The sequence below is a fragment of the Thermobia domestica genome, chromosome 11 (genome assembly GCF_964235325.1).
Source record: "Thermobia domestica chromosome 11, izTheDome1.hap1.1, whole genome shotgun sequence".
Taxonomy (NCBI): domain Eukaryota; kingdom Metazoa; phylum Arthropoda; class Insecta; order Zygentoma; family Lepismatidae; genus Thermobia; species Thermobia domestica.
This window is the reverse complement of record NC_137464.1, coordinates 62903084-62917323: the sequence shown is the minus strand read 5'-3', so window position 1 is coordinate 62917323 and position 14240 is coordinate 62903084. Positions and strand designations below refer to the sequence as shown.

The following is a 14240-nucleotide window of genomic DNA, read 5'->3' as shown; positions in this document are numbered from 1 at the left end:
CTAACAGACAGCAATAAAATGTGTAGACTCGAAAAATACTTAATGATAATCACTCAAAAGAAACAGTTAATACAGTTGGTTGCCTTATTATTAAAAAAAAAAAAAAAAAAAAAAAAAAAAAAAAAAAAAAATGTTAGCAAACATCGCTAATAAAGATCGAAATTAAACTATGTAGAAAAGGTATAGTAAAATTCGTAAAACACTGCTTTCCTGATGACATGCTGTAGAACAGTTGACCGCGTAATCATAAACTTGAAAAAATTCATGCCAGAGTAAAATTCACAGTAGAATATAAAAAGGAAAATTCGCTTAGTCATTTAAAGTTAGTGTTACATTTAAAAATAGTGTCTTGTGGAAAAATAATAAATTTGTTTCTATTTAATGTAGGAAGACTGTGAATAACGTTCTGTCCATAAAAAAATCTGCTCATTCTCATCTCATGAAGCCCAATATATGTATGACTGAGAGTTAAATCAAACTTTATTTAAAGAGGAGGTTGTTGCTGTAACGTATTCTGTACCATTCCACTTCCGTTGTATCATTTTAGAGACTTACAGTTACTGGAAGAGCGACAGCAGAAGAAATGTGAACGTCTGGAAATTATTTGTCGAGAGGATGAAAACAGCCACTGGCAGCAGATTGCTCAGTTGCAGGAAAGAAATAGGGTAAGTAATAGATTTATGTGCATAAACAGTTTGTTGCATTTTGACTTTCTAATTATTTAAAAAAAAAAAAATCGGTTTTATGTAGATAGTATTTGCTAGGAAAGTCTATCCTAAGATTTAAACTATTATTGTATTCTTTGGCGGAAAGTAGCTGATAAGCGTGGAAGTTTTAATAGGTAGTCAGTCAGAAAATATCTTACATTGGTTCCTACGCTTGATTTTCGTGGATCAGTATGGGCCAGTTTTGAGAGAGCGTTGATTTTATTTCAAGTCACGTCGAACCTTAATTTATTAATACTGTGTACGTAATAATTATGTTTTGAGACTTTTTTATTATTTTTTTTCAAAGTTCATCATTAAGATAAAGGTATATGCACATATTATCAATAATAACCTGGAAAAGTTTAATCTGCTCTTACACCTAATTGAATCAAAAGTTGCGGTATGCATCGCAGACATCCGGGAAAGTACATACACGCTGTATAGATCAGTAGAGTATTGTCTGAATGTATACAAAAAGTGCACTCACAACACTATAAAAATGAAAGTAGTGAACACACAACCCTATAAGCAATTACTATGATAATTGATACGATGAGATGCATATCTAGTAACGAACCGTATGCAGATTTATATTCAAAAGATATAAATCTGCATACGGTTGTGAAGTACTTCACAGAAGAGAAGAGGAGAATGTTGTTGTGTTCAGTTTATTGGCATTTAAATAGAACGAAAGCAAGGAGTAGAATTTCATAAGAAGAGAAATTGTTGGTTTTGACGTAACCTATTACAGTCTGATCTGAAATTATTAATCTTTTTGAAATATGTAGTACTGGAAGAGAGACTGATTTCTACAGAACAATAATAATTATAAATAGTTGCTGTTTACGAATCTTATTACAGGAAGTATTTCGTGGGTGTTTAAAAGTTTCAAGTTACACACACATGCATAAAGTCGACGTATATTACAATATCATGGATTTGCTGAGTGATTCACAATTCAAGATCGTCAGTTCAGTATTTGCTATTTCTAGTCAAATGTAAAAGTGCATTTCAAGGATTTTTCCTTACCCATAAATTGCGAAGAGAAGGAAATCTTACTATCGAATTCAAACCTTATCTCGCCACTTTTATTTTATAAGATCGAATTCTTTCATATCAGTCTTGGATGTAGCAACAAGTTTTCTTCAGATCGCCGGAGGAAGCACAGAAGAGTGCCTCAAAATAGTTTTTTATTTATTTTTTATTTTTATGTTTAACGTGAAAATTTTTGTTTTCGGTTACTGTATAAGCATTTTTCTGAAACACTTCATCAGAGGGAGAGGAAGAATAGGCAAAAAAGATTGAAAGAAGGAAAGAAAAGAGAACAGTAGCCATGAAGCTTCCAGGTGGGTGCCATCTTGGAATGCAGTCACGTGGTAATGTTGCAAGTAAGAGTGTGTCTCAGGAGTGGAAGGTAAAACTTAAGTTCGGGTAAAGACGTGTCGAAGATACCTCGCAGTCGAGGTCGAGGTTTAAGTCGCGGTCGCTACTTCTATGTGTAGGTAGGAATGGTTGAAGGGCGCACATAGCGAAAAGGTCGCGTCCTCGCTGTAAGTTCTCAGCTTTAGGAGAAACATTGCTGTGATGCGTGTGAAATTATTCCGTCAGTGTATTAAAATCACTGCAAAACTACATTTTGAAATTGAAATGATCAAACAATGTATAAATAGAGATGGAGCGAGATGAGACATGAGAAATGCCAAAGTCTCATCTCGTGTTTCGCAGAAATATTTGAGTCTCATCTCTAATCTATCCCTATCAATAAATCAAAGACTTTACTTAAAAAAAAAAAAAAATCCGTGAAGAAATGCCCTCTTTTAGAACTTGGCGAGAAAATAATTTCCCAGTAAAATCAAAAACAGGAAGATCTTTAGGTTTCCGGGTGGAGGGGGTATTAACTTCACCAACTGAAGTTTCGTCATTGCAATTCCATTGTTCGACATTGCCTCCTTATGGTTACATGCTTGTCTTTACAACTATTGTTTTACCGTATATCAGTAACGAATTTAGAAGAAATTCTTTTTTATTAATCTCTGAATTGAGGGGGGCGGGTTGAAGATTTTAAGCATAGATATGAGTAACACTAGTTTCTTTTTTTGCTTTAGAAATTCCGGAATTCGGGGGTTTCAGTCCAAAAGATCCGCTTCCCTTAACCGCCACTGCCCTATATAATAATAACTTACAGAAATTCTCAAATAAATATGAATAGCTTGCATGACATTCTCATTTGAGTTGCTGTTTTCTTCCTTTCTCTATTTAAAACGTGCCTATTACGTTGAGTATACTTCTTATCCCATATTGTTAGAACATTCCTCATTACTTCTATTAATACGTATTTCAAATTAATCAAATTTAACAGTGCAGCAAAACCTCTCAAGCATAGACACACAATCCTCTGCAGACGAAATTCTGAACAAATGAAGATTTTATTCCGTGCAGCGCTTCAAGGAGAACCAATAGGAACACGAGTCACAGCAGTGCTTCCACTGAACATTGATATAAAAAGAAACTTGGTTGTTTATCATTGCGACCACTATTTCACCATCGCTGTCGACTTCTAGGTTGCGATGTAGCGTATATCTCCGGCATGCGCTTACTTATTTTAATCCATGTGTTTGTGCCATCATCGAGGCAGTGACCGCGACCTAAACCTCAACCTTGACTGCGAGGTATCTTCGGCATGTCTTTACTCTTACATTTTGATCAGTAAGGATACTGGAAAGAGGAAGACCCATAGATGAAGAGAAAAATCTAAATAATTATGTCAAAAAATGAAATGAATTGAAACAATGAGTGATAATACAGAACAGAATCATTTACAAGAAATGATAGAATAAATAAATAAAAATACTTGTAAACGCACTAAGTATAATGAGTTGTGTATTAAGAGATTAAGACCACGGGGAAGGGGCTTTCGGTTAGTTCGTTGATTAGTAGCGTTTCGTCACCAGCGAGGCTATATGAGACTTGGACCTACAGCTTAACGAGGGGTATGAACCACGTAAGCTGCTGGGAATCGAATCCGGGTCTCCCACGTCAAAGACGTGTACGCCATAACCGTATAGCCGCGAGAGGAACGCATGTTTTACTTTGTTGTTAAGGAAAATGGAAGAGTCTGGGAGAAAGATTTTTAGAATGCAAAAGGCGTGGTTAAGTGTGCCGTTGTAATGGGGTCTGGATTAGGTAGATGGGAAATTTGAGTACTGGAAAAGTATCGGTAATTGTTAATTCAAGACTAAACAGTGAGTGCATTCTAAGATGTAAATGAGACTGGGAAAATCACGACTACCGAAATGATAGAATATGTGGGTTGCCTTTGCCTTTGTAAAATATTTGATGATACTTGTGCCAAATATAGGTCAGGTATTGCGTCTGAGTTTGTTGCATTTTTTCAGTGGAGGGAGAGATTTTAAGAAACTATTTATTGCAATGAGGGAGATAATAGAGTCTTCGGTATACGACTTTGTATCCGGAAAGTGTTTTCAGTTTCGAAAGAGGTTGCGGGTATGGGTAAACCAAAATTCATTATTTGAAATTTGAATAGAGAATATATTATAAAAACCTCTGCTGTGAATCGAAGCCAGGAAAAAGGTTGAAGTTGTAATGAGTGACGTATTTGTTGTTCCGAGCGCTCGATGAATAGGTTGGTGTATTAGAGCCCCATACAGGTGTCTATGGCAGTGCCTTTGATTTACAGCTAGTGGATATTTCCAAATGTAAAGTTTTTCATTATTTCCGAATGTAAAGTTGTTCATGTGTAGGACAAATTGAAAGCTGGATTAGGAATCCTTCAGGGGATCAAAGCCATGGGCAAGTAGAATATTAGTGTATAATAAACTACGTCTATGGATACCAGGATAATATGTGGTAGAGGTTCGTTGGTGGTGCAAATAATGAATAGGAAGTAATTTTATCTTTGAGGTATAATGGAAGGGCTTGAACGTGAGGTTGGAGGTGGTACTCGAGGAAAGTAAAGATGTTTGGGTTAGCAATATTGAAAACTGGGATTTTCTCGGTTGCCGGGTTTGTATATTCTAGGTCGTAGATGATTAAGGAATTTTGTAGTAGTGTGTAATGTTGTGATTTAGGATAGACTTTCGAGTAGATAGTGGCTGGCAGAGTAAAATTTGAGTTTAGTAAGTAATGAAATCATGGCTGCAACCTTCCTCCAAAGGTCTGTAGTTGATGAGGTTAGAAAGTTGCTATAGTGATTCAGTCTGGTGGTCGGGATAATTCTTGACCTCGAATCTGGAATACTTATGTGCGGAGCATGTAATAGTGGGATCAGAACGCAGCGCCAAGATTGGGTGAGAAAATGGCGTCTATGATTAAAAATGAAAATGGCCAGACAGAAGCCTCATGGGGCTACCAAAGAAATTCACTTAGGGGACCAGCTAGACAGCCGTAAACATTCCAGGGGGAAGATCAATAGAAGCCCAAAAGTTAGTGAATCAGTTCGCTGAGTTCTTAAGTCGTGGAAAACTTTGATATGTTGATGCTGAAAGTAAGACCTCGAAGAAGAAGTAAGGATATTTCTTCGGTTGTTAAGTTTTTATATGTGTGTTTGTTCCGACATCCTCAGCTGAGCTTTTGAAACCTTAAATTTGTTACCTTCGGTTTTTTTTTTTTTTTTTTTTTTTTGTTTTGTTTTGGAGGGGGGTATCCAACTTATACTGTTGTTGCCAGTTTTCGAATAGTAATAGTACATGGCTAAATCAACATGTATTCACCATAATGTGGTCAAATAATTAAACAGATCGTTGAGTGAACAGGTTCCACTGATTAGTGAACCATAAATATGACTAGAAACTTTTATATAAGATACACTGTGTAGTTTCATATGTGTGACATGTGACCTGTCAAATTACTTGACGCATCTATTAATTTCTTTTCAGGGAGCTTTCAGTATGTTCCAGGAGTTGGATGAAAGAATAAACTATGTGGCTACCAAAGTAATCCACTTAGGGGACCAACTAGAGAGCGTAAATACTCCGAGAGCGAGGGCAGTAGAAGCCCAGAAGTTAATGAACCATTTTGCTGAGTTTTTAAGCCCTGGTCCGTTGTTATCTGAAGTATTTACAGACAAAACACAGGTAATTCATATTAATTAAGTGTTACAACACTAGAGAATGGTATTTTATATGGTATGAAAATCGAGAAAAAGGACAACACAAACGACAGTATTTTGAAAGATTGTTTTCTTGTCCAGCTTAGGGAAAGCAGATAAAGCTGTTAAGGAATTAGGTAAATGAAACAGTGAGTGTGGACTGACGAAGATACACACTGTTTCTCTGTATTCTAAATTTTTAGGGAGTTTGGTTTTCCAAAACTACTTTTTATACCGGTATACTTAATCTGTACGTGAGTCCTTGTGGGAGGGGAAAAACAAAAGAACTACTTGATGGAACACGATTAATTTTGGCCAGATTGTAGTGTGTCAAAAGTTGGGATTTCAGGTTTGTTGATAAAGGTTATATTCAAACAGGAAGTGGCAGGAATCAGCCATTTCCTGTTTTTATGTTGATCACTATGGAGCAAAAACGGGAATAGATAGCGGGAAGCAGTTTCCAGCAATCGACTAAGTGTCCCAAAAGTACATTTAATCTCCATCCTTAACTATACTTAAACCTTATGTGATAGAAATCTACTGTAACTTCCGGTTTCAATATTGATCTTGATAAACCAAAAATGATAAGAAGTAACAAGAATCTGTGTTTTGGGATCGATTTTAGTGTTCTAAATATAGATTCACTCTTAACCCACTCCAAAGTGGAAGAAATAAACCATTTGCGGTTTAAACGTTGATCGCTATAGAGAAAAACCTCAAAAGATAGCGTGAAGCAATTTCTATAATCATTTAAATCGCTCTGTAATCATTTAAATATGTTCCATCTCCACTCGAATCTCTACTGAAACCGGAAGTGATGGAAGTGTACTGACACTTCCGGCTTCAATATCAATTGAGAAAACACGCCATACAAACCAAACTTCTTTGCTTGGCGTACACCTAACATTGCTGCTTCTTCTACACTGCATTTCCTTGTATCATGAATCGGAATAGAAATATTAACAATAACAGTAAACCGAAGTGAAACTAGAAATAATTCTTTCCCTTGTAAATGGCCTTTTAATTTGTATATACAGTGGTGAAAATACATTTAAGAACGCCCTGTAGATGCAGTATGATTCAAACAATTTTGCAGCACAGAATGTCGGGCTGCAGAAGAATCTTAGTCTGAGTTTGAAGTACCAACACTCCGAGTTAAAAAAAACTTTCCACACTTGTATCATCTAGGCTAGAGGAAACGGATGATTAATGAACGTGGGTGATTGTAAAAAAAAAAAAAAAAAAAAAAAAAAAGGTGAAATTAGAATGCAGGAGAAATTGGAGAATTCCAACTAAAACCCTCGAACTTTTACGAGTAGTTGTAACGTGTCAGTGGTCCATCGGTTCACTGACGACATGTTAGGAGGCAGAGGTTCCCTTAGCAGTGTCACCACGATGCACTGGCAAGTAGGCCTAGATAGTAGAATAATTTGGAACTGGACTAAGTAACTGATTTCCACGGTGAACACAGAAATAATAAACAATCGATTAGTGGGAGCACGTTTACATTTTCGCGCACCGATTATTCCTTACATCTTCCTATTCACGAGAACGTCTTCGTTGGTGTCAAGAGGCTGTAGTGGCGAGGCAAATGAAGAGCAGTGGTATTCAATGATAAGAGTCGTTTCAGTCCCGAACACTGCCGTGTGCTTATGTAGGTGAGTAGGAAAATTCAGCGTATGTTGACACTCGCCATACAAGGCCCACATCTGGGATAGTAGTATGGGATGAATGGGAATAAACTACACGCCTCTCTTGCTCGGGATCTTCATTCAAGGGGAGGGGAAGTTTGACTAGTGCGTTGTACATACGTGACGTCAGTTCTATCCTCCGATCTTATCTGAACACTTTGTGGAACCTCATCTTCCAGCAGATAACGCGTTTCCCTATACTGTCAGGGCAGTCCAGCTTGCTGTATTTACACTAACTACACTAGCCTGCTTCCTCTTTCGATCTAAGCCATGGTTGAATGGCACGTGACCGACAGACTGAACAGCAACCATCGACCAAGAATTACTTGTACAGCGTGTGTGGGATACATTACGCCAGACATTCAACATCTGTACAACCGGCTTCTTACCCAAAATGTTGCGTGTTAGGTAATCAATATAGTGAAAATGTCTTTTAAGCATATTACTATGAATGTTAACGAGTTCCACGAAGACATACTGAAAGAATTTAGGATTTAGATTTATGGGCTTTCAGCATCTATAGCCATGTTAGCCCGTCACGTATGAGAGATGACATCCCTCGGCGATCACATTATCCGAGGAAAGGGGAGGAAGAAAGGATTGGGGAAGGAAGGAAGCGGCCTGGGACCTATATATCAGGTACCACCCCGACATTTTGCCTGGTGTGAATGAGGAAAATCTCATTCCGAATAGCTGGTCTGAAAAAGCTTTTTACACTTTTTCAACCGAGTGTCCCCACCGGGAATCGAATCCAGGACCGCTCGCACCGAAGGCCTGAAAGAATTTAACAGGATACAGATTTTGCCTTACTAATCGTACTTATAGAACGCAAGATGCAATTTATGAATACAAAGTATCGTACGTTGATATGATCAAGATAAGTATTTGCATATAGTATAAAGTACACGTTCGTGATTGTAAGCTTAATGATATTCCAATATCAGGATTTCCACACAAAGGATTTCCAAACACACAAAGGATTTCCAAGATATTGTATAAAACAAAAGGGTTATTAAACAATCGAATTCAGGAAATGGAAATCAGAATAAACTCAAAAGATACTCACCTTACTTTTTGGCATCCTATACAGATTTATTCAAAAAATCATTTCACCTCTTTGAGCGGTTTACGTTAACAGTGAAAACTAGAAGCTTAAATATTTTTTTCAACAGATTATACCTTATAATATTCATATTTTATTAAATAAAATAACATCGTATCCGTGGATTTTCTCCGGGCTTTTTCTTTTCTTTCCACATTCTCATTCCACCAATTACATCACAATCATTCACTAATCTGTCTCCTTTAGCCTAAAGGGCATAACTGTGCTACGTGAAACCGCAAATTTAATTTCATTTGCTAAATCGAAATGAATTAATAAATATTAAAATATGGATGTTAAATATTAAGTAATCGGATAGATCATTATCCAATTTTTGCAACAGCGCTGTTTCAATATTGGAAATACTACTAGAATCCTATCTTTGTTATTGCTATACAATGTGACACCTGTGAGTGGAAGCATTATTTTTTCTAAAAGTAATTTATTTATAATTTATTTATTTATTTAAGTTTGGCGTCCCTTTTCATCATCGAGGTTATAAGACGTTGACCTACAGTTTATGGTGGAGTCAAAATTACCGTAATGCCGGGGCCACGGTAGCTCAACGGTAGAGCGCACACCTCTGGTGCATGGGGTCCCTGGTTCGATCCAAGCTCGTACCAAGTGAACTTTGTGATGGACAAACACCGTGTGCGTAGGTTTCCTCTGGGTTCTCCCGTTTCCTCCCACCTTCTTCATTCAACTATTTCATTCATTTCTCATCATCACCGTCTCCTTTAGCCTAGACGGCATAACCATGGGACGTAAAACTCAAAGATTTCATTTCATTCCACGTACCGTAATGCCTTCAAATTGTTTCAAGGCCCTCCCACCGGGAATCAAAACCGAAACCTCGTGCACTAATCTCAACGAATTAGTTTGAGTTCAGATTTTACAAATTGAAGATCAAAGATGAAACTGCATTTCCACTATATTTTACTATTTTACGTTCGTGAAGTGGAGAACGTATGTCAAGCTTGTAAAAAGTTGCGGGAAATTTACGGTGACCATACTTTACAAGAATATCAGTGCGAAATTCTGTGCTGGTGACTTTGATATCAGCGACACTCTTCGGTTAGGGAGCTCCATCGAGGTTGATGAAGGCAAAATCAGGGTATTGATCAAGTCAAACCCACTTTAGACGACACGAAATATTGCAGTATAACAGAAACATTGAACATCAGTCATTCTAGTAGTCACAACCACGTGAATAAGCTAGAATACATAGGCAAGCTCGATGTTTGGACTTCTCATACACTCAAAGAAATTCATTTTATGAAGCGTATAAACAAATGCAATATACGTTGCGATGAAGACTACATTCTTTTATTTTAAGCGACTGATAACAAATGATACAAGGTGAATTGTTTATAATATTTTGCGCAAACGGCTTTGGTTCCGACATGATGATTCGCATCAAACGATATCGAAACAGATATTCATTTGAGGAAAATTATCTTCTCAGTGTGGTTGTATTTAAAGATTTGATTTTGAACCTTCTACCAAAAAACTAAACAATTCGAATAATTACAGTCTGAAATTGGCCAGTTCATCATCCGAAGTCCAAAATCCAACAAATCATCATCTAGAAACGTCCATATCTTGTTAAGTATAAAGGGTTTGTGTTCCATCACAACAATTCGAAACCATTCCCAAATTCGATTACGCGTCAAAAATCGCTGAAGCGTGGATTGGATTTGTCATACCATTTTCTCCTGACTTTGTGCCATCAGACTTCACTTATGTTGTTCTCTTCAGAACTTTTTCGATAGATTCTTGTGTGAAAGAGGAATTATGAAGCTCACTGGAAGATGTTAAAAGGTTATCGAACAAATCGGGCAATATATCAATCATTGAGTGATATTTATTCTCTTTATAATTAAATGACCTCCGAATAACATAGAGGAAACAAATCATGATTTTTTCTAGACAGCCAAATATATATACTCGTAAGAATGTGAAATTAATATGGACTTGGACATATTCAACACATGACTTTTACTTCTTCGCAACTGCAAAATTTGGAAAGAATATTGGAGAAACAAGTTTTCCAAATAAAGTTATGCATTTTTGTAGCTGTTGTGGAAAAGATATTTCCTGACATTTTTACAATTGTTCCTTTCATTCATAGATTACTACAGAAATAAACCATTAATTGCCTGAAAACAAACTCACTTAATATTTCACTTGACATTGAAAATTTCACTTATAGAAGATTATATTATTTTTTAACCAAACTGAAGAAAAATCAGTAACTTAACTTACTATAAATAGAAAAGTTTTGCTGTTTTCTGAACACATATAGGCATAAGTTATATTTAAGCATTAAACAGAAGCATGTTACATGTTTCCACATTTTCTTCCTTCATTGTTGTACGTTTGTCACTTATCACCAGTCCATGTCATTGACTAGCTAATTAAAACGACCCCTCCCATCCAGCTGCGATGGTGATAACTCACGTGCAACATGTTCTCTATAGCCGTGTCCGAATTACCCAAAATGCACCTTCATGTCACGTTCTACCGTTCCCTTAGCAGAAAACTGGCGTTTTTAAATGAAAACGCATTTTTAAAATTTCGCGCCAAACTACCGATTTGGCGTTTTATCGGGCAACGGAAACTAATGAAAATACACATAGAATATCATAAAACGCCAAGAAACTGAAAATTACTTAATTCTGACGCATGTCGTTTTATCGCGCATTGCGAAAAACTCGTGCTTCTAGCTAGTTTGGTGTAAAGCATGACTGATTATAGGGATCTTTATTTGTTTATATTTTTATTCTACATTGTTTCGTGTTTTTGAAACATTTCGAATATTAAGGACATTGAAAAGTCCTTATATAGTTAAGGCATATATAACTTAGTTTATATATATAATATAGTTTATATATATAACTATAATATAAAGTTAGTTTTCTTATTCTCTGTGGCTTTCTGATTTCAATTTAGTAAAGATTTCCATAATTCACTCCGTAATTATTTAAATTTAAGCTTTTCAATCGCCGAAAACCATCAGAGAAAGTGGGAGAGGATGAATCTAGAAAAAAGTTATATATCGTGCTATTGTTCCTTATGCATGTTTAATGACTTAACATTAAAAGTAATTGAAATTTTAGCTAGTTGGGAAAAGGGTTTCCATAGATTAACTAAAATACGAGAGAAAAGGTACGACCTACAGAAGATGGTATTAGAAAAGAGAGAATAAATTACGTATTGTGATAAAAAGTAGCTGAAATCTTCCGTTAAAAGTAGATAGTTCGTTGAAGTAGTAGAAATTGTACGTACTGTATACAAAATAGTGTTACTTGTTAATATTAAGTGCTGTAGTTGTTAGCTGGGGTGGTTTCTTTCTGTTAGTTTGATTTTTTTTTTTTTTTTTTTTTTTTTTTTTTCAGATAAACGAAGCAGCTGACATTATTCAGAAACTGCATTTAATCGCTCAAGAACTACCGTCTGGAAAGTAAGTTTATTTTCTTCATGTAATTTATATCTAATTATGAATATAATATATGAATTTGTGTTTTGTTAAATTTTGCATATAGTCAAGGCTGTATTTAGCATGGACCGCCATGGCCTAGGGTGGCAAGTTTTGGGGAGTGACAAATTTACTGGGATAAGAATATCACGTGGAACTTTTACATTTGTGGTTATCCAAGAATCCGGCTAGCTGAGAGGCAATTAACATTTTAGTTATGAATTTATGTTAATTATTTTTCTTCTTCCATTGTTGACACCGTATTATATTATTTTAATTTCGTAACCTTCTGTCGTTAACTTTTAGAATTTTTACAGTTTCTCCACGCTTATCAGCCCAGCCGCCATCGCAAGAAATTTATGAATTTCGTTCTCGTGACAAACTTGTGTTATTATTCTTGAACTTGGTAGTTTAAATATTTAAATTCATTAGTTGTTAGCTTAGATGCAGCTAACCAGGTGTAACTGACAATTCGTTCTTGTTCAAATATAGCGTAAGATACGAAAAAGATTAAATGGAGCAGAATATAGAAAATAATCTAGTCTTAAAATTAACACACAATCATAGTCATACGTTGTGCGAATAAAATAAAAAAATAAACATACTGCTGAACAAGACTGCACTTATTTAATATAAAAACACATTTACACGTGACGTTTCGATCTTTTAGCCAAGATCCTCATCAGACGTACACTGAGTGATACAAAAAACTACTCAAGTATATATACACAATTCATCTCCCTATCTGCTCTCTCGTTGGCCCTTTCAAACAGCCAATCAGAAGCGTGGAAATCTATCTGAACTGACCAATGGGAAAACATAACATTCTACCAGAAAGAAAAAACAAGGAGCAAGCAATCATTGAAATACATTTTTCTGTATTTATTAATATTTCTCCATTCTTTATTAACCCATTAGTGCACAGCGTCCGATAAATCGGACGCGTGCTTTTATTCATTTTTCGAAGAAACTATGTTTTCAGCCCTTTAATTCTTTGTAGTTCGTGATTCTACTATCTATTCTTCCTAGAATCACGAACTACAAAGAATTAAAGGCTGAAAACATACAGTTTCTTCGAAAAATGAATAAAAGCACGCGTCCGATAAATGGGTTAATGCTGTGCACTAATGGGTTAATGCTGATACCTTTGGTCCAATTCATTAAGTTTACATCCCCTTCCTTTTCTATCCATCAGACCTCTTTCCACTTTCTCGGCCACAACCTTTTTTCCCGTTCCAGCACAATAACTTCTTCCCAGTTCACATCATGTCCTTTTTCTTTTACGTGTTTAAAGATTGCATTAGTTTCTCTGCCATATTTCACATCACTTTTATGTTGTTTAATTCTTTCTTTTAATAATTTCCCTGTCTCCCCAATATATTTCATATTACAATCCTTACAATGTATACAATAAATGACACCTTTCTGATCTCTTTTTTCTTCCCTTTGCTTTTGACCATGTCCAACAACGTTCTGCTACCTATAGGAAAGATACAGAAATTTTTCAGCTGCTGAAAATGAATGGCTCTTATATGAAAATGAAGACCACGGTATTTATTGATATTGAGAGGCGACAGTTTTTAATGCCCGGGGCGGCAAAAATGTAAAATACGTCCCTGTTTATAGTTGCACAATGAGTTATGTAAAACAGAAGGTATTTCTGTAAAAGTAATAGTAATACTATATTTTGTGTTTAAAGTAAAAGCAAAGTGATACACAGACACATCATATACCATATATGCAAATAAAACGTAGCTTTGAACCCGCATGGTAATCTTCATCAAGGAAAGTAGCATGGTATAGAAGGAAAGCATTGACGTGAAAATTTGATAAAAACGTAGGAACATTGAGGCCTACTCATGTTGATATCTTCGATCTCTTTGCTGCACACAAGCATTAAAAGAAACATTCCTTATACTCGTACTTTTTGTTAGTCATAGCACATATTCTTCGAACTTAAAATTATTTTTTTCTAAATGTATGTAATATTCAAGAAATGCTAGTAAGAAGACGTGCTGACTGGGGTCCAAGCAGAGAGTTAGTTTTGTTTCAGTGTTCAAGTGTTTTTAATTATGACTGTTTAATTTCCGTCAAATGTAAATTGAATATTTTATATACAAAATGCACGTAGCATATGCTGTTTTATTTTGTCTAT

At 35.7% G+C, this 14240-nt stretch overlaps 1 protein-coding gene across 1 annotated transcript in view; it reads left to right on the top strand.

The window, feature by feature from the left end:
• Window positions 1-14240, top strand: part of Sec10 (Exocyst complex component Sec10) — a 92780-nt gene that overhangs the window by 18563 nt on the left and 59977 nt on the right. Inside the window, exons 3-5 of the mRNA XM_081730450.1 lie at window positions 548-665; window positions 5603-5800; window positions 12006-12070. Of these exons, the coding sequence (XP_081586576.1) occupies window positions 548-665; window positions 5603-5800; window positions 12006-12070 (381 nt within the window). The remainder of the gene's footprint in view (window positions 1-547; window positions 666-5602; window positions 5801-12005; window positions 12071-14240) is intronic.